Here is a 21549-nt window from a genome sequence, read left to right as displayed (position 1 = left end):
AATTCATTCTTGTCACAATGCAGTCTCGGTGTTAGTCTGCTTCAAGATTATTTAAGTACCTTAACTGACAGTAGGAAAAACGATCATCAGTTTTCCAGTTTACCTGCTGGGCATAAAAAGTGGCGACATTTTTCTTCCCCATCCGATAGGCCTCCTTGGCTTTGCTGTAGCACTCTGTCCTCTTCTGCTGGTGCAGGAAAGCCTCTGCCCGGTAGTCATCATACTCAGGGTACTCAAAGTCCTGGAAAGATGGTTCGCTGGGTATATCTTCAGTCTCTTTGGGTTTCTTTACCTAAAAGATGTTACACATTAAGTAACAGGCAAAAAAATCAAACACACATATCCTACCTTCTGAATATGTATATGAAAACTTGGCTCTCGTATTTTCTTTCTTTCTTGGCAAAAAAAAAAAAACAGATTCTCTCCCACTATCTACCTTGTTAGTTGGCACCACTTCCATTGGCTTTCTAAGGCCAATAAGGTTACCCATCCATTAACCACTCTTTTTTCTTTTTCTTTTTTATTTATTTGTTTTGACAGAGTTAGACAGTGAAAGACAGAGAGACAGACAGAAAGGTCTTCCTTTGCCATTGGTTCACCCCCCAAGTGGCCACTACAGCCAGCGTGTTGTGGCTGGCACATTGTGCTGATCCAAAGCCAGGAGCCAGGTGCTTCCTTCTGGTTTCCCACGCAGGTGCAGGGCCCAAGGACCTGGGACATCCTCCACTGCATTCCCGGGCCACAGCAGAGAGCTGGACTGGAAGAGGGGCAACCAGAACAGAACCCGGTGCCCATATGGGATGGCGGTGCTGCAGGCGGAGGATTAGCCTAGTGAGCCGTGCCGCTGGCCAACCACTCATTTCAAGAGTTGTCTAAAGTTATCAAAATGTGACTAGGCCACATAGTCAAGCCAAAAGATAGCATACAGGAGGTAGCATTGCGGCGCAGGGGGTTGAGCTATCACTTGCAACACCAGCGTCCCATATCAGAGTGCCTGTTCATGCCCTGGCTGCACCACTCTAATTTACCTTTCTGCTAAAGCACATAAGAGGACAGTGGAAGATGGCCCAAGTACTTGGGTCCCTGCACCAATGTGGAGACCAGGAAGGAGTTCCTGGCTTCTGCCATCAGCCTGGCCCAAACCTAGCTGTGGCTACCATTTGGGGAGTGAACCAGCAGATGGAGGATCCCTCTCTTTATCTGTCTCGCTCTCTGTCTTATAAATAAATTTTTTTGTCTAAAACAATGAAATCTTATTTTAAAAAGACTGTAAGATATTCAGGCCTGCGCCACAGCTCACTAGGCTAATCCTCTGCCTGCAGCACCGGTACACCAGGTTCTAGTCCCAGTCGGGGCGCCGGATTCTGTCCCAGTTGCCCCTCTTCCAGGCCAGCTCTCTGCTGTGGCCCAGGAGTGCAGTGGAGGATGGCCCAAGTGCTTGGGCCCTGCACCCCATGGGAGACCAGGAGAAGCACCAGGAGAAGTGGCACGCTGGCCACGGTGGCCATTGAAGGGTGAACCAACGGCAAAGGAAGACCTTTCTCTCTGTCTCTCTGTCCACTCTGCTTGTCAAAAAAAAAAAAAAAAAAAAGACTATAAGATATTCAAAGAACAAAGCTTATTTATTCAGTACAAAAATTTCAAGTTTTAATTTGTAAACCTATTCAAAGATTTAGCCATTGAAGGATGTCATGGCATTTCTTAATTTCTACGTTTTAAAAATGAATTAAGGCCAGCGCCGTGGCTCAATAGGCTAATCCTCCGCCTTGTGGCGCTGGCACACCAGGTTCTAGCCCTGGTCGGGGCGCCAGATTCTGTCCCGGTTGCTCCTCTTCCAGGCCAGCTCTCTGCTGTGGCCCGGGAGTGCAGTGGAAGATGGCCCAAGTGCTTGGGCCCTGCACCCCATGGGAGACCAGGAGAAGCACCTGGCTCCTGGCTTCGGATCAGCGTGGCACGCCGCCCGCGGCGGCCATTGGAGGGTGAACCAACAGCAAAAGGAAGACCTTTCTCACTGTCTCTCTCTCACTGTCCACTCTGCCTGTCAAAAAAATAAAGAAAGAATAAAACTGAACAATTTTCTCTCTTTTTTTTTTGAAGATTTTATTTATTTTATTTGAGAAGTAGAGTTACAGACAGTGAGAGGGAGAGACAGAGACAAAGGTCTTCCTTTTTTGGTTCACTCTCCAAATGGCCACAATGGCTGGAGCTGTGCCGATCGGAAGCCAGGTGCTTCCTCCCGGTCTCCCACATGGGTGCAGGGGCCCAAGCACCTGGGCCATTATCCACCACTTTCCTAGGCCATAGCAGAGAGCTGGACTGGAAGTGGAGTAGCTGGGACTAGAACCGGCACCCATATGGGATGCCGGCACAGCAGGCGGAGAATTAACCTACTGTGCCACAGCACCGGCCACTGAACAATCTTCTCTTTAAAACAGTAGGGCATGAGGAGTGACATCTGGTCACCAATAAAAATCTCAAGTATATTTATGGGGCAGTTTCAACCAGCTGACTGCCACTGGCTACTGTGCTGACCTGATAAAAGTCAAAAATTTTCTATCTGTGAACAGAGTTCAGAAGCCAGGAAAGGTTGGAAAAAAACAGTCAAATATATAAGAGTAGCTGGTTATATGTAATTTCTTCATTCATTATATTTTGCTTACTTAGCCAATAAAAGGCTAGAGATTTGAGTTATAGAAAAGCAAAAGAAAATGAAGACATCACCACACCTCTAACTTATGTCCACAGCCTAACATCTGAAATCAGTCTATTCATTGTCCAACAAATACCTAGCTTGCTTTAGCAAGAAAAATACATAATAAATAAAACAATTAATTTTAAAAAAGCCACAATAGAACACAAGGACATCTCTTAATCTAAAAAGAGTCAGGGGTGGGCATTTAGCCTAGCAGACAAGAAGCGTGTTTAGATGCCAGGAGCCCACGTTGAACTGCCTGACTTAGATACCAGGCTCTGGCTCCTGACTCCAGCTCCCTTATAACGCAGACCTTGGGAGGCAGTGATGAGGGCTCAAGTAACTAGGTTCCTAGCACTCACATAAGAGTCCTAGAATGAGCTCCTGGCTTCCAACTTTGGTCCTGATCCAGCCTTGGCCATTGAGAGCATTTTGGGGGGTGAACCAGCAGATGGGAGTTCTGTCTCTCTAATAATTTTTTTAAATACTCATAATACCTACCTCTTCTTCTTCTTCTTCTTCTTTTTTTTTTTTTTTTTTTTTTGACAGGCAGAGTGGACAGTGAGAGAGAGACAGAGAGAAAGGTCTTCCTTTTGCCGTTGGTTCACCCTCCAATGGCCGCCGCCGGCACACTGCGGCCAGCGCACCACGCTGATCCGATGGCAGGAGCCAGGTGCTTCTCCTGGTCTCCCATGGGGTGCAGGGCCCAAGCACTTGGGCCATCCTCCACTGCACTCCTGGGCCACAGCAGAGAGCTGGCCTGGAAGAGGGGCAACCGGGACAGAATCCGGCACCCCGACCAGGGCTAGAACCCGGTGTGCCGGCGCCACTAGGCAGAGGATTAGCCTAGTGAGCCAAGGCGCCAGCCATAATACCTACCATCACTCACCAGTGCTTAAACACAAGCTTTTTTTATTAATGTTTAAATATTCCATAAGTACATGGCTTGTCTCCCTTATAAAATAAAAAAGACTTACAACCACACATTGCCTAATACTATGACTATGATAAATACTTCAAAACATTAGGGTCTCTGCTGGTGTTTATACTAAAAAATATAAATTAAGGGGTGGGCTTTTGGCACAGCAGCTTAATTCAATGCTTGGGACACCCACATCCCATGTACTACGGATTCAAGTTCCAGTTCCACTTCTGATCCAGCTTCCTGCTAACGTATACCTAGGAAGGCAATAGGTGATGACTCTTGTAATTGGGTCCCTGCCACCCACATGGAAGACCTGGGTGGAATTCAGGGCTCATGGCTTTGGCCTGGCTCAGCCCTAAATGTTGTGGGCATTTAAGAAGTAAAGCACCAAATGGAATATCTCCCTCTGTCTCTTTAGCTCTCTCTCTGTCTGTCTCCCTTCAAATAAAATGAAAATAAATAAATTTTAAACATTTTTCTAAAATATACATCATATTGGGTTTCCTAGGAAGAAATCTTTCATTTCTTATTTAAAAAAAAAAAAAATTTTTATTTTTAAAAAAATTTATAGTCAGTGCTGTGGTGTAGGAGGTTAAACCTCTGCATGCAGTGCCGGCATCCCATATGGCCACTGGTTTGAGTCCCAGCTGCTCCACTTCCAATCCAGCTCTCTGCTGATGGCTTGGGAAAGCAGTGGAAAATGGCCCAAGTGCTTGAGCCCCTGCACCTGCATGGCAAACCTGGAAGAAGCTCCTGGCTCCAGCTGTTGCAGCCATTTGGGGAATGAACCAGCAGATGGAAGACCTGTCTCTCCTCCTCTCTGTCTGTAATTCTGCCTCTCAAATAAATAAATAAATCTTTAAAAAATATACATATTATATACATATAAAATGAAAGATGCTTTCTCAAACACATTTTTTTTTAAAGAGTTATTTATTTGAAAGGCAGAGTTACAGAGAGGCAGAGGCAGAGACAGAGAGGGAGAGAAAGAGAGATCTCCCATCTGCTGTTTCACTCCCCAGATGGCCAGGAGCTTCTCTGGGTCTCCCACATGGGTGCAGGGGCCCAAGCATTTGGGCCATCTTCTACTGCTTTCCCAGGCCACGGCAGACAGCTGGATTGGAAGTGGAGCAGCTGGGACTTGAACCAGTGCCCACATGGGATGCTGGCACTGCAAGTGGTAGCTTTACCCAGTATGCCACAGTGCCAGCCCCAAATGTTGGTTTCTTAAAAACAGACAGTCTGGCGCCGTGGCTCAATAGGCTAATCCTCCACCTGCGGCACTGGCACATCGGGTTCTAGTCCCGGTCAGGGCGCCGGATTCTTTCCCGGTTGCCCCTCTTCCAGGCCAGCTCGCTGCTATGGCCCGGGAGTGCAGTGGAGGATGGCCCAAGTGCTTGGGCCCTGCACCCCATGGGAGACCAGAAGCACCTGGCTCCTGCCATTGGGTCAGCGCGGTGCGCGGGCCGCAGCGCGCCGGCCACGGCGGCCATTGGAGGGTGAACCAATGGCAAAGGAAGACTTTGTCTTTCTCTCTCTCACTGTCCACTCTGCCTGTCAAAAATAATAAATAAATAAATAAATAAACAAACAAACAAACAAACAAACAGACAATCCACAGTGTTACTGGTACCATGATATCACTCTGGTAACTGTGTTTCCTCAGAGCTTTGGAATAACAAAGAAACATTATTGGAATAACAAAGAAACATTATTCTGCTCACAAATCTTAAAAGACTTTTATCAATTTTATAATACTTAACTACATTTTGTGAGCAAGGCTAAGAATAATCTACAGAATAACCTAAAACTTACATTTTGGTCAAGAATTACATAACTCACAAAAGCTCCTTTAATGATTGCCACATTTTCCAATCAGGTGCGCTGTGAACAAGCACACCTTCTTCCCATCACCATAATGACCAGCACCATGTCTTGCATATTATCAGGCATGAGAAGCAATCTTAATTCCCAAGCAGGCCTAGGAGGTCTCATCATCATCCTTGTGCACTCTCTGCATGTTATAATATATTGCCTGTTTCCATCCATCATACCAAGTTTCCTGGATGGACAGATGCACCACTGTATCACACAGTTCCTGTTCCATGTACACTAACACAGATCACATGAGCACCAAAATTACCTAAGTCCTTTCTATCAACAAATTGATAAAGAAATATTCATAGAAAAGAAAAGGAGCATACAGTTTATTCCTAAGTAGAATTTTCAATAAACGAGAATAGTAAGATGATAAAAGTTCTGTTAAAAATCCTAACGGGGGCCGGCACTGTGGTGCGGCGGGTTAAAGCCCTGGTCTGCAGTGCCAGCATCCCATTTGGGCACCAATTCAAGACCTGGCTGCTCCACTTCTGATCCAGCTCTCTGCTGTGGCCTGGGGAAGCAGTAGAAGAAGGCCCAAGTCCTTGGGCCCCTGCACCCGCGTGGGAGACCCAGACGAAGCTCCTGGCTCCTGGCGGATAGGCGCAGCTCCGGCCATTGTAGCCAATTGGGAAGTGAGCCAATGGATGGAAGACCTCTCACTCTCTCTCCACTTTTTCTCTCTCTGTGTAACTCTGACTTTCAAATAAAAATAAATAAATCTTAAAAAAAAAATCCTAATGCAGGGGCCAGCGCTGTGGTGTAGTGGGTAAAGCCACCACTTGCATTGCTGGCACCCCATATGGGCACTGGTTCAAGACCAAGCTGCTCTACTTCCGATCCAGCTCTCTGCTGTGGCCTGGGAAAGCACTTCAGAGTAGGAGATCCGAGCAAATTCCTGGCTCCTGGCTTCAGATCTACTCAGCTCCAGCTCTTGTGGCCATTTGGGGAGTGAACTAGCAGATGGAAGATTGATATCTCTCTCTCTCTCTGCCTCTCTGTGGCTCTGCCTTTCAAATAAATAAATAAATAAATATTTAAAAAAATAAAAAGACTAATGCTGATACAAGATTAACATATAAAATCAACTGCATTTCTATGAATTTGCAATGAACAACCCAAAAACTCTTGTGTAAAATGATGAAACCACTTTGGGAAAAGATGGGTACTTTCTTAAAAGGATAAATATTTCTTTCCACGTATTTACACTTTAAGATCCATCATATTATACAAACTTACTGCTATTTAAATTAAGGCTGATACTCTTCTGTGTCTATGTAGAAAAAAAGATAATTAGCTATAAATTCGCTATTTTGAGTGTTTAGATATTCTACACCAAATTTATGAGTGGCTAAATTTCCAATCTAGTCAAAATGGTGAGAAATAATCATTAAATTATTACTCTCAATAAATCAACCATATTCTGACATAATCATCTACCACGACAGTAAAAGTAAGGAACTTCATACCTTTTTCTCTTTAGACTTCTGTGCAGTACTTTGTTCATTCTGGTGAACAAACTCCTGTGCTACAACTGTTTTCACAGGATCTCCTTCAAGAACACAGTTTAGAAATTGCACGGTATGTTCTAATGAATAGCTGTAGAAAATTCAAGAGTAAATATGTCAGTAAGTGAAAATAAAAATTATCTGGAGGTATTAACATAAATAATCTTTAAACATTTGCGAATACAGAAAACTGGCTTACTTTTAAATTTTCAACACTAAAATTAAATGCTCAGATCTTTAAACTGACATTTTTTTTAATTGAATTCTACCTTGACTTCTATGATGGGATTCTAGTCAAAGAAATTCTGGGCAAGGAAGGATACAGAAAAAAAAAAGTGAACACCATCCTACCTTTCTCTCCTGTATTACTCAGGTTAAGTTTCCATGGTGATACTGTATTACCTTTAGCATGAAATTCTACATATTGACAAACATCTGATACACTCATGTTCTAGTATCTAAAGAAATTCTTTTCAATGATTTTATACTGCTCATTGTTTCAAACTGTTCACCTCTCCACTGGCCTCATACTGTAATAACTGGCTATACAAAATAGCATGATATTCTGCTTTGCTTCAGTTTATTAAAGACAATCTTTGAAGGGGAGCCATTTGGGATTCCCAATTCCCCATCAGCCTTCTCATCTTGCATCCTAAGAGAAGGGTTCCTAGGGTCTGGACACTATCAGCAATTATCCACATCCTTGCTAGCCCTTCTGATCATCAGCCCTCCCATGGGGCTGGCAGTCAGTCTCTGCTACTGGTGCTGGGAGGGTTGCAGCCCTAGGTTACATTGCTAGTTATCAGAAAAATAGAAATAGAAATAATACTGAAATATAATTTTTCTCATCAGAATGAAAAATAATTTAACGACTAATATTCAGGGAGGTTACACTATCAGTGCATACACAATTGATACAGAGAACCTTACTTAAATTTGGCATTATCTGTAAAAGTTTAAAATTTATACACTCTAAACCACCAGTTTCATTTGTCACCTATAATAGCATGTATGAATACACAAAATGTGTATTTAAGGATGTTCACTGGGGCCAGTTCATTGAGGCTCTTCAGGTAAAGCCACCTGAAGTGCTGCCATCCCATATGGGCACCAGTTCGAGCCCTGGCTGCTCCTCTTCCGATCCAGCTCCCTGATGATGTGCCTAGGAAAACAGCAGAAGATGGCCCAAATACTTGGGCCTCTGCCTACATGGGAGACCCGGAAGAAGCTCCTGGCTCCTGGCTTCAGATCCGCTCAGCTCTGGCCATTTGGAAAATGAACCAGAGGATAGAAGACCTCTCTCTCTCTTTCACTGCACTTCAAATAAAATGAATAAATCTTTTTTTTTTAAATATATTCATTGTAACATGGTTTTCAATTTTTCTCAGAGTCAACATCTTCACAAATAGATATTTTAAAATAAATTATAGTGCTTTCCTACTATGTAATTCCCTGCAGACTTGAAAAAGAGCTAATTACTACATATGTGCAACAAAACTACAAAATACCCCACATATAACCTCTTTTTGGTGATGTCCACATGTATGTATGTACACAAAAGCAAAGAGGCATACACATATGCACACACATATTAGTAGATCCATAAGAAAAAGAAGTGGAGAGGAATATGAACACTTTCTACATTATATACATTGCATTTTGAACTGTTTATAATTCATCTAAATTATTCTGTTATCAGAAAAAAAAACATAAGGGATTACCATGTATGGCAAACACTTTCAAAAACATCATAACAGAAACTACAGACAGTCCTCCCAGAACTCACTTGTGGTCCTTGAAAATGTCCACCAGAAAGTTTTGGTTAATGGCTGGAAATATCTTAAAGAGCTGCTTCTCCTTTAGCTTAGTGGCACAATCTTTCTCAAAGATAAATGTCTCCCTTTTCTGAAACAAAAACACAAAAATCATCCTTCAGATTGAATTTATAATATTAACAATGATGACCAAAAGCATGTTATTTTGCTGCAAAAAGACTAATAATTTAAAAATAATCAGATTTTCTTCACAGCTTTAAGGCTGAAATTAGTAATATAAGTATTCTTGCAGTAATTACTTATATCCCATTTTTTGGAACTCCAAGTTGCTCATAAAATGTATGTTTTTTTTGTTTTTTTGTTTTTTTTTTGACAGGCAGAGTGGACAGTGAGAGAGAGAGACAGAGAGAAAGGTCTTCCTTTGCCGTTGGTTCACCCTCCAATGGCTGCCGCGGCCAGCGCACTGCAGCCGGCGCACCGCGCTGATCCGATGGCAGGAGCCAGGAGCCAGGTGCTTTCCCTGGTCTCCCATGGGGTGCAGGGCCCAAGCACCTGGGCCATCCTCCACTGCACTCCCTGGCCACAGCAGAGGGCTGGCCTGGAAGAGGGGCAACCGGGACAGAATCCGGCGCCCCGACCGGGACTAGAACCCAGTGTGCCGGCGCCGCTAGGCGGAGGATTAGCCTAGTGAGCCGCGGCGCCGGCCAAAATGTATGTTTATACACACCTAGACAATCACATATATTTCAGTCTGTGCATGTGCATACAAATATATATCAGACTCACATATATGAGGGTTCTTCAAAAATTTCATGGAAAGCATGTATTATGAAAAAATTCTGCATAGATTTCAACTTTTTTCACCAAAATAATCTTTTTTTTTTAAGATTTTATTTATTTATTTGAGAGGTAGAGTTACAGACAGTGAGAGGGAGAAACAGAGGGAAAGGTCTTCCTTGCACTGGTTCACTCCCCACATGGCCGCAACGGCCGGAGCTGCGCCAATCCGAAGCCAGGAGCCAGGTGCTTTCTCCCAGACTCCCAAATGGGTGTAGGGGTCCAAGCATTTGAGCCATCCTCTGCTGCTTTCCCAGGCCATAATAGAGAGCTGCATTGGAAGAGGAGCAGCCAGGACTAGAACCGGCGCCCCTATGGGATGCAGGCACCGCCGGCAGAGGATTAACCTACTGCACCACGGCACCTGCCCCCAAAATAATATTGTAACTCAATTTTCCATGAACTTTCTGAAGTACCCTTATACACACGCAACTCATTCTGTCATACTATTTAAAAAGGATGAAGATATATACCTAAGTAAACAGGATATAAATAAATGAAGAACTCACAGAGTAGAGAAATAAAGGGAAGAATATGAGATAAAGCTAGCAAGTAAAATTAGTATATTAACGCATGCCATAAAATCCTACAGTTGCTAAATGTGGGCCACAAATTCGGCTCTGAACCTCTTAGTGTCCAAAGCAAAGAGGGAAACAAAGATGCTCAGTGTCCATACAACAAAAACGAACCAATTACTCAAAAGAAGCACAACTTTTTCTGGTACTGAGACCTGAGAGAAATTTCCCCCATGAGTTCTCATAAAAGGAATACAGTATGATGCTGTGAACAACATCCTCAATAACGTTTTCTCCCCAGGTACAGAAACTACGATGTACAAATAAGTGGAAGATTCAGGTTGACAGAAAATCCTAGAATCCAAAATTACTTTGTAATTTTTCACAAGCACATTTACTTGAAAATAACTGAATAAAAATTTTTATTGTTATTTTTTACCACTCATATCTTTCTGCTCAAACTGCCAGGCCAAGAAGCTTCCTAAAGTGTGCCACTTAAATCTAAGCCAAGATTATGGTAAATATTCTGAAGGCGGCTCACAGTGACCTCTACTCCATCAGCCCCGTGCTGTGATTACATGATGCGCTTGCTGGGAGGACCTTAAGGCCTGAAAACAACCTCTAAGATGGGCAGTTGGCACAGCAGTCGACACACCACTTGGCCCTTGGAATAGCCACGTCTCTTCTCAGAGTGATGGGTCTGAGACTGGGTCTGCTCTCCATTCCAGCTGGGTACTGTGAAAGGCAGCAGCTGAGGGCTCAAGTATTTGGGTCCCTACCACTAACATGGGAGATGAAGACTGAGTCCCAGGCTCCTGGCTTCAGCCTGGCCCAGTCCTGGAGGCTGCAGGTATTTGAGGAGTAAACCAACAGAAGAAAGATCTCTCTCTATCTCTGCCTCTCTGTGTGTGTGTCTCTGCCACTCACAGAAATAAATATAAATAAACAAGGAGGAGAGGGGTGAAGGGAGGAGGGAAAAGAATACCAACAATTCCCATTTCAAAGCAGGTGATGCTGAAAATTTTTAAGTTAAAAAATCACAACAGTCCAGGAAAATCCTACAATAGTTAGTTGTTTTGAATTATAACCATATTTAGGCCATTTGTAACAGCAGTGATGAAACAGGAACTATGACAGGTAAAAATCTGATCAGTAAAAGGGCTGATAAAGCTGAACACATCATAATATGAAAATAAGCCATCTAAGAATTCAAACTATTTCACATCTCATTTAAGACACACATTATGATCTGAACTTAATAAAAAAACTCAAGTATCAGATTTATTAGCAATCTACAGGGACAAAGTTTCTAAACCATAAATTCTTGGCGTAGCAGGTTAAAGCCCCAGCCTGAAGCACTAGCATCTCATATGGGCACCGGTCTGAGTCCAGTTTGAGTCCTAGCTGCTCCACTGCCAATCCAGCTCTCTGCTATGGCCTAGAAAAGCAGTACAGAATGGCCCAAGAAGTCCTTGGGCCCCTGCACTCATGTAGGAGCTCCACAATAAACTCATGACTCCTGGCTTCAGATCAGCCCAGCTCCAGCTATTGCGGCCATTTGGGAAGTGAACCTGCAGATGAAGACCTCTCTCTCTCTGTCTCTACCTCTCTCTGTAGCTCTTTCATATAAATAAAATAAATCTTAAAAAAAAAATTCCAAGTTCTCATCAATGAATTGAAAATACATTACCTTAGTCATTTTGCAATTTGCAATTAATTATCTACTATTATGCATAAGTTCATTATATGTCCTTTGCTTTGAAAAATATACAAAGTATACTTCTCCTTTGAGAACAAAGAGTGAGAGAAAGCATCAAGAAATTCTCTTACTGAGGTTCTAGAGGACCAAAGTTGTCCTGCCTCTATTATCTAGCACATAGAAAGCCAGCAAAACTCACTGATACAAAAAAAAAGCATTAATGATGAACTCAAAGATGTTCATTTGTTCACTGTTAAACTAAGAGAGTAAAAAGGCAGGTTAGAATAATAAAGGTAAGTTTCAGTAATGGAAAATGACATTTTATTTTACTACTTTTTTTTAAGGTAGACTTACAAAGAGAGAGGAGAGACAGAGAGAAGAGATTCTCCATCTACTGGTTTACTCCCCATATGGGCCAGGCAGGAGCTTCCTCTGGGTCTCCCATGTGGGTACTGGGACTCAAGGACTTTAGCCATCCTCTGCTGCTTTCCCAAGTGCATTAGCAGGGAGCTGGATCAGAACACCAGTTCTGAACACTAGCCAGGAATGGAACCAGCATCCATATGGGATGCCAGCACTGTATACTGCAGCTTAACCCAATGCGCCACAGCACCAGCCTCGGAAAATGGCATTTTAACAAAAAGTATTACATCATTGGGCTTAAGTATTAGGCTTTCTTTTTTCTTTCTTTCTTTTTTTTTTTTTAAGAAAATCCCATCCTCCAATTTATTACATGTATAGATTCAAGAGGATTTCTGAAAAAAAAAAAAAAAAAATAGGATTTCTGAAACACTAAAATTATAAGATCTCACTTAACAGATTTTTCCTTGGATTATGTTAACAATGCAAAGACAGGAAAGCTTTCATATTCCCAATTTAAATAAGAAGTTAACTAGGAAAACAAAATAGCAAAGCAGAGGAATCCATCATTCTTCTTATGCCCCAATTCTACGTATTACAGACAAATATAAATGTGCTCCTTTGAGTAGTCAAATACGAAGGGAGTAAAAATGCCTTAAGATCACCATCTAAGAATTTTTTTTCCCTTGAGAACTGGATTAAACTAAATCCAATGACTTTCCCCTTTTGATTTTTCATTTTCAAAATTCCAAAATGATTTAGAAGAAGAAATGTAAAAGAAATCAAATTTATCTATGGCTTTACTTAATTATATATGTTGAAGTAAGCAACAAAAAATAAAGTTCAGAGGCCAATGTTGTGGTGTAACAGGTAAAGCCACTGCCTGCAATGCAGGCATTCCACTTTGGATCCAACTCCCGTCTCATGGCCTGGGAAAATCAGTGAAGATGACTCAAGTGTTTCAGCCCCTGCCAGCCTCATGGGAGACCCAGATGACGCTCCTGGCTTCTGGTTTTGGCCTAGCCTACCCCTAGCACTGGCCCTTGTTGCCATCTGGTGAATGAACCAGTAGATGGACAATCTCTCAATCTCTCTCTCTCTCTCTCCTCTTCTCTCTCTGTAACTCTGACTTTAAAACTAAATAAAAAAATCCTTAAAAAAAAAGTTAAAAGTGAAGTTTTTGTTTAAACTTGATTAAAACATTGAATAAAAAAGGAAAAGTATTTGTTTTTTAATTCAAATGCATAAGTTTCTAAAAGTTTTCTCTAAAAAATTTTGTTACAAGGATGTTTTTTTTTTGTTTTTTTTTGTTTTTTTTTGTTTTTTTTTGACAGGCAGAGTGCACAGTGAGAGAGACAGAGAGAAAGGTCTTCCTTTTGCCATTGGTTCACCCTCCAATGGCCGCCGCGGCCGGCGTGCTGCGGCCAGCACACCGCACTGACCCGATGGCAGGAGCCAGGTACTTATCCTGGTCTCCCATGGGGTGCAGGGCCCAAGCACTTGGGCCATCCTCCACTGCACTCCCGGGCCACAGCAGAGAGCTGGCCTGGAAGAGGGGCAACCGGGACAGAATCCGGCGCCCCGACCCAGAGTAGAACCCGGTGTGCCAGCGCCGCAAGGCAGAGGATTAGCTTAGTGAGCTGCGGCGCCGGCCAAGGATGGATATTTTTAATAGCAAGACAGACATTTCTTAGTATTAATTTATGTAAGAAATTACATATAAATGAAATTTTTCTTTCATGTTTCTCTAGAAAAAAAAAATCAGAGGTAAATGTTAAAAGCTAAAAAAGATCTAGGTCCATCACCTGCAAAATTAAATCCAAAGCAACACAAATTTAACACAGATGACATATTGGTAGAAAATATCAACTAATTTCCCAGAAGCAAAAATCTCCAGTTTCAAATTATTTCAGTTTTAATGCTAGCTTCAATCAGGTTAAGTATGGATTTCAGACTAGAAAATACAGAACCAAATGACAATCACAGAGTAAACACACAAGGCCTACTGGAGTCAGAGACAAAGGCTTAATGTTTATACTAACACATACCAAGTCGTGTTTTTCCTGCAAAGCAATTTCTTCTGACATTATTTCTCTAAGTGACACTTTTTTGGTTTGAGTATTCCAATGATCCATTAAGGGTAACATTTCAGAAGCTGCTAAAGTCTTCAGCAATTTTTTGCCTGTTCTCTGAGATGATTTTTGCTCAGGATTATCAAGACCAATTTGTCCAACCAGGGAAGGATCTACAAAAGCAGTATAAACAGTGTCATACCCTCAAAAATTAAGGTACAAATTAAACATCATTCATTCAATTTCCTCTTACTCAGAGAGACCAAAGAACATTTTTCTGCTTTTCAGTTTGTAAATATAATACAACTCTGAAATTTCAAAATACACCTTTATAGAATTTCCAGAAAGAAATGACACACGTTAAGTGCAGGACTCTTTCAAGGATCTGGATATTACAATTAACTGACTCAGTGCTTCTCACTGTTTCATATCACATCAACACAAAAATCGCAACATGTATTCAGGACCCTGGTAAACAGAGGAAGTTATAGTCAGCTGGAAGTAAGGAGAACAGCACTGGTCAGCTCTGCCCAGCCACTCTAAGGACTGAGAGGAGCAACTCCTGAAGCACACAATAAATGTTGAATAAATGAAATTCCAAATATGAAACTAAACACTCCAGGAGGTTTACAACAGAGAAATTTAATGTGCAACATTTCCGCTAAGAGACATCAACACATCGGATGCATTTCTGTGCTTCCCTGGGGGATGAAGAGAAAAAAAGACATCAGAATTCACACAACCATGATACCCCTTTGGCAACTCTGCCCTCAAACAGCTTCAGGTATTGAAGTTACAACATTAGCTCAGGTCTGAAGTAAAGCATATCCTAAAAATGTTCAACCTGGAGCTTCCTGCCTTGGTCCCAGTGTGGAGAAGATAAAAGAGGCATCTGGAGACACTTATGCACAAAAGGAAGACCCCAGGGGGTTGTGTTGTGGAACAGAGGGTTAAGCCACCAGCTGGGATGCCAGCATCATATACTGGAGCAACAGTTCAAGTCTTGGCTCTTCCACTTCCAATCCAGCTCCCGCCTAAAGTGCTTGGGAAAGCAGCAATGGATGGTCCAATCACTTGGGCTCCTACCACCCATGTAGGAGACCCAGATGGAGTTCCAAGCACGTGACTTTGGCCTTGATCTGTCCCAGCTATTGTGGCCATTTGGGAAGTGAACTAGCAGATAGATGACCTCATATTCATTCATATTCTTTCTCTCTCTCTCTCTCTCTCTCCCTCCCTCCCTCCCCTTTCCTCCCTCTCTCTCCATAACTCTGCCTTTCAAAATAAACAATTTTTTTTAAAAAAGGAAGACCTTCATTAAAAGGTCTGCCATCCACCCTGTAGTAATCGGAACACTACATAAGAAGTCAACTGGGGCCAAATATTCTCAAATTGCTAGAATGTACAAAAAAAGCAGATTATTTCTGTGGTCTAATATTGACATCCATAAAATTTCATAATATTTTAATGATGCTCTTGATCAAACATATGAACAATTCATTGCCCTCAAAATAAAACATTTTCTTTCACATAGTGCAAAGCCTTAACACTCTTGTGACTATATGCACTAGAGTACACCGTAAGTGTTCCAAAGCACTTGCAGAAGCTAACTACATATTATAACGGCCTTTTCTTCTCATTTAATTTTACATTAATAATCAACATTAAACATTTTTGAAGAACTTCTATTTGCAAATCAAAATCCATGGGTAACTTACTTTGTGGAAGTATCTTTGGAGAGGAGTTGAAATCACACACACAAACACACACACACACACACACACACACACACACACCCCAAGTCTCAACATCAAGACAAGAACATTAGAAGTAAACATAATGTGCTTTACCTCGCATTAACCTGCCAGAGGATACCTCTTCTTGTCTTTGTCGCTCCTAAACACAAATGGGGATTGGCATAGGAAGGCTAATTAGTAAACAAGACTACAAAGTCATCCCAATTTTTTCCAGAAGTTATATATTGCTGCTTGTATAACTATAAATCATTCCTACTAAAACCTAAGTTAAACAAAATAAGATAAATTATAAAGTTTGGGGTCCAGCACTGTGGTGCAGTGGGTTAACGCCCTGGCCTGAAGCACCGGCATCCCATATGGGCGCCAGTTTGAGACCTGGCTGCTCCACTTCCGATCCAGCTCTCTGCTATAGCCTGGGAGAGCAGTGAAAGACGGCCCAAGTCCTTGGGCCCCTGCACCCACGTTGGAGACCTGGAGTAAGCTCCTGGCTCCTGGCTTCAGATTGGCTCAGCTCTGGCCATTGTGGCCATTTGGGGAGTGAACCAGCAGATGGTTCTCTCACTCTCTCTCTCTCTTTGTAACTCTTTCAAATAAATAAATAAATCTTTTTTTAAAAATTATAAAGTATGGCTACATCTATATAGCTTTGTCTAACATTAGAGCTCTTTGGTGCTTTTTTTATAAACTGTTTTGAAATTTAATCAATCACCTTCACAGTATGGGGGCAGTTAACTATCATTTGTCAACAATCACATTGAGTTCCATGGCTAATTATATAATTTGGCCAGACTAGAAATATCTGAAATATTAAAAAAGAAAATAAATCAGTAATCTGTTAACTATTAAAAATTAATCCTCTCTCAAAGGCAAAATAAAGTAGAACTCTCTCATATAACATGACAGATTTCATTGAAAAGCAAAGATGATAGGGGCAGACGCTGGAGAACAGAAGGTTAAGCTGCCATCTGCAACGCCGGCATCCCATTTGGGTGCTGGTTCAAGACCCAGTTGCTCCACTTCTAATCCAGCTCCCTGCTAATGTGCCTGTGGAAGTGGCAGAGGGTGGCCCAAGTCTTTAGGTCCCTGAACCCATGAGAGAGACCTGGATGAAGCTCCTGGCTCCTGGCTTTGGCCTGGCCCAGCCCTGGCCATTACAGCCATTTGGGGAATGAACCAGCAGATAAAAGATCTCTCTTTCTCTGTCAATTCCTTTCTCTATGTGTAACTCTTTCAAATAAATAAAATAAATATTAAAAAAAAGTGTGATGAAATGGAAACAAAAGTTCCTTATGAAAAGAAGCCTACCAACCATGACAGATTCTTTCCATTTCTCGTGAATCACTTTAGCCAGATTCAGATCTATGTGAACCACACAATCCTCAACTGTTAGAGATCCTAGTGAAAGAGAGAGAAAGAAAAGAAAATGCAATCATTACTCATTACACATTTACAAGAAATATACTCAATCACCATATATATCATAAAACTAATTTGTAGTCTTAATTTCTAACTTGTGTTTCTATTTATTAAATCTCATGGAGTATTTTTCTTTACATTATATTGCATTGTCTTCACGTTTCTTGACTGGTGCAATTATACAAAGCTTCACAATAAATCTATTTAAGTTATTCATTTATATTAGTTTAAATATATTTAATTAATTCATATCTGTCCATTACTTGAGACTTTGCAATAAGTGTATTTTAAGAAATTAATTCTTGCCTCAAATGTATCTGGAATAGCACCAGAAAGAATTCAAAAAGGTTTATGTGTACAAATAAGCGAGAAGTAAACACCAGAGAAAACACACTCTCTCTCTCTCTCTCTCTCTATATATATATATGATAAATAAAAGCTCTAAATAAGTTTTCTCTACTTCTTCAAATTACATCTTTTAAAATCCTCTAGAAACATGTATCAAAAATAAGCAATATGCTCAGGCAATGCTAATTACTTTTACATTTCAGTTAATTCATGGGATAATTTTGTAATCAAAACAGAACCCTCTACATTCTATTCACCCAAAGATACACATGTACGTAAGCTACTTTTTCCTTACCTGAATCAATACCAACAGGACCAAATAATTCATTGAGTTGAAAAGCCAGTTCAGGGGGTAATGCAAGTTCTAGGCAGTCTATGGTCAGAGATTTGGCCATCACTGGGGTTGGATTCAACATCTCAGTTTTATCTTCCTCACTAAGGCCAGTTGACAAACTACTCCCTGCCATTAGAATTTTCTCCATTTCCTGTTCTTCTTCAGTGGTAAATTCTTCTGTGTTTGCAAATTTTACATATTCCTTCGGAAGATTTTCCATTCTCTTTATTTCAAAAGAGTCAGTAAAATCAATTTCTTCATTTAATTCAAGATTTGAAGTGTTCGATATAGAGTTTAAAATGTCAGACAAATTTAAAGAAGAATGAACATTTTCTCCAGTTTCTGTGGCTACTAGACTATTGTCTGTTTCACTCACATCTTCAGAGGAAGCAGCTTTTAGGACAGCTGGTAAAGATGGCTTGAAGTTGTATAAACTTGGAAGTTCTACCTGACTATTTGGAAGTATTTCATCATTACTCTTTGCATCAACAGCAGCACTAGGGAACATACCCATCGCTAATCCAGGTTTTTCAGGAGTTGTAGTGCTTATTTCTGCCTGCTCTGAGTTTTCTCTTTCTGCATCACCGGGAGATTGTGTATTAGTGTTACTGACACCAACACCATGGCTAAATTCTGGTGCAGAAGAATTGGAATCTTCTTCAGCTCCTCTTTGGCTGATAATCTCCTTCAAATTCAGTCCCAGGGAAAAGGGCCCAATTTGTGATTCATCACATGATTTTTGAAAATTCTCAAATTCAGTATCCTCACATAATTTAGTTTCAGAATCCAATAAAAGGCTTGTGGCCCAAATAATATCTTTATTACACCTCTCATATAAGTCTTTTAAGGCTTCTAATGAAAAGGACCCAAATAGTTTACAAAGAATGTTAAGATTTTCAGATTCATCAGCACTGGTGAGCTCACTTTCTTCAACATACGTGCTTTTATCATACATTACCCTATATGGAATTGTTTCCTGAACATCTGCTTTTGTGTTAATATTGAAAGTTTTTGGTTTGAACCCATCTAATCTTCCTGTTAATACTTTGATAGAATCTGAAACACCAATTTTATTCTTTTCTATTTTCCATAACAGAGCAAAATCCTGTGGCTCAGTCTGGGTACATACGCCAACTTCTATTCCAGGAACTCCTTTAGGCATCCCCTCAGAAAATTCTGCTACAGTCTGTGGTCCTACTACTGCAGGAAGAGCTGATGCACTACTGGTGAAAGTAAAAGGCAGTGAGTGTTCCCCACAAGTCTGAGTTTCACAGCTCACCTCACTGGGTAACATTTCCGAACTTCCTAGAGTGCAGCTACCGAATGTTTTTAGTTCAGGGCTTGTTTCCCAGCAGGCCTCCCGTGCTGTGTATAAAGATATTTCATTCACATCGTCATTAGTTCCAAAGTCTGGGTTGAGTTCATTTAAACCAGACCTTGGCATTCTTGATCTATGCTCTCTCTGAGCTAAAGACTCAGGCGAAGGCCAGTCACCCACAACGTTGAATGAGTTGCTCTCAGTATTTTGGTAAGTTTCGTATTTACAGCTATGGAAGGATTCTGAGGCATCATCACACTGTGACTTCCTGCCATCCCCTGTGCATTCATGTGAAGAGCCTCCTTGCTGGGTAGGGTCTGTATTCACAGATACACTACTATCTGACACTTTGCGTGACTGAGGGCGACTGAACTTTCTGTCGCTTTGTACATATGAGGCTTTTTCAGTTTTTCGGTTCCTTTTTGTTCTCTGACCCATGGTCTTGTCAACTGGCCAGTCACCAACAAAATTTGGAAGCTCCTGTCTTGGGAACTTTTCCAAAGTGGATTTGCTTTTTTGTTTAGCAAATGCTTTTTTCTTTACTGTGGCTCTTTCTTCCAATATTTCATCAGGTGAAGATTTTTCATTTTGAAGTGGTACAGTATTTGCAGGATCACAGTCTTCTTGATTACTTTCATCATAGCAACTATTTGATGACACTCTCTCTATAGAACTATCAACATCAGTTGTACTGCATTCTTTTTCAGACATCGTTTCTACTTGTTCTTCATTTTCACTTTTGTCTGTTGTTCCAAGCTTGCTTTCAGAGGCAGAGCAATGCATATGTGAAGTTTCCTGAATGAAAGCACCCTGGGTATTCATCGCACTTATTTCTTTTCCTTCTCTGTTTAAATCTGCACTAAGGAGATGCGGAACATCCTCAGGCAGCGTAGTTCCTTTGGTCACTTCAAGAGTCTTATGCTCAATTAACTCCAGGTGCCGCAAAGGTGAGGATAAAACATTTTCTTCTTTGTCAGAGGTAGTATCGTCACTGATTCTTGAGCTGTAAGATTTTTTTTTAAAGTATCATAAAAAAATTCTCTTAATGTCATCATAAGTACTACAATTTAGAGAAGCATTCAACTTAAGGCAGTTAACATTTACTATTCTAGAAATAAACTGGAGTAAAATTATAATAATCTTGATCTTTGCCTAATACACTATGAATATAATCTTTCATTGTAATCCCAATAGTTGACACAATGCTTGGCAATATGAAGCACTCAAATCTTAATAACAAATGTTTAGTATTTATTATGCATTAAATATTAAAGTTGAAGATAGAAATTTGTTCTTAGGAGAGGACATCACCTGTCTAGTTTCTTTTTTAACTATTTAAATACACTACTTGTAAAACTAGTAGGTCTGGGGCCAGCACCGTGGCACAGCAGGTTAAGCTGCCACCTGCAATACAAGCATTCCATATGGGTGCCAATTCGAGTCCTGGCTGCTTCACTTCCAATCCAGCTCCCTGCTGATGTACCTGGGAAAGCAGTGGAAGATAGCCCAAGTCCTAGGGCCCTTGCACCCATGTGGGAGACCCAGATGAAGCTCTTGGCTCCTGGATTCAGCCTGGCCTAGCCCAAGCCATTGGAACCACTTGGGGAATGAACCAGCAGATGGAAGATCTCTTTCTCTTTCTTTCTCTCTCTCTCTCTCCTCTGCCTTTCAAATAAAAAAATAAATCTTTGAAAAACCAAAACAGCAGCCTGCGCTGTGGTATAGCAGGTAAAGCTGTCGCCTACAGTGCAAGAGAATTCTTATTTGAGGTACCCGTTGTTATGAAAATTTTTTTAAGATTTATTTTTTTATTTGAACGGCAGAATTCAGAGAGCCAGAGGCAGAGAGAGAGAGAGAGAGAGAGAGAGGTCTTCCATCCTCTGGTTCACTCCCTAAATGGCCACAAAGGCCAGAGCTGGGCCAATCCAAAGCCAGGAGCCAGGAGCTTCTTCCGGGTCTCCCACATGGGTGCATGGGTCCAAGGACTTGGGCCATCTTCTACTGCTTACCCAGGCCCTAGAAGAGAGCTGGATCAGAAGTGGAGCAGCCAGGACTCAAGCCAGCACCCATATGGGATGGCGGTGCTGCAGGTGGTGGCTTTTACCTACCACACCA

General features: G+C 41.4%; 1 protein-coding gene across 3 annotated transcripts in view; it reads right to left on the bottom strand.

Annotated features, from left to right (window-relative positions):
• Positions 1–21549, bottom strand: part of N4BP2 (NEDD4 binding protein 2) — a 116063-nt gene that overhangs the window by 35630 nt on the left and 58884 nt on the right. Inside the window, exons 10-17 of one of the 3 annotated variants that reach the window (XR_011386209.1) lie at positions 18078–20437; positions 17328–17413; positions 16112–16157; positions 14238–14434; positions 8790–8908; positions 6965–7094; positions 5433–5679; positions 152–292 (exon numbers count right to left, since the gene is read on the bottom strand). Coding sequence is in view for 1 of the 3 variants with exons in the window: in XM_070068125.1 (XP_069924226.1) it covers positions 104–292; positions 6965–7094; positions 8790–8908; positions 14238–14434; positions 16112–16157; positions 17328–17413; positions 18078–20437 (3127 nt within the window). In the remaining 2 variants the exon portion in view is untranslated. Of the gene's footprint in view, positions 1–103; positions 293–5432; positions 5680–6964; positions 7095–8789; positions 8909–14237; positions 14435–16111; positions 16158–17323; positions 17414–18077; positions 20438–21549 lie in introns of those variants that run through there. The other 2 variants (XR_011386210.1, XM_070068125.1) reach the window with 2 other exon arrangements.

This window comes from Oryctolagus cuniculus, chromosome 2 (genome assembly GCF_964237555.1).
Source record: "Oryctolagus cuniculus chromosome 2, mOryCun1.1, whole genome shotgun sequence".
Lineage (NCBI taxonomy): Eukaryota > Metazoa > Chordata > Mammalia > Lagomorpha > Leporidae > Oryctolagus > Oryctolagus cuniculus.
This window is presented reverse-complemented; position numbering and strand designations above follow the sequence as displayed.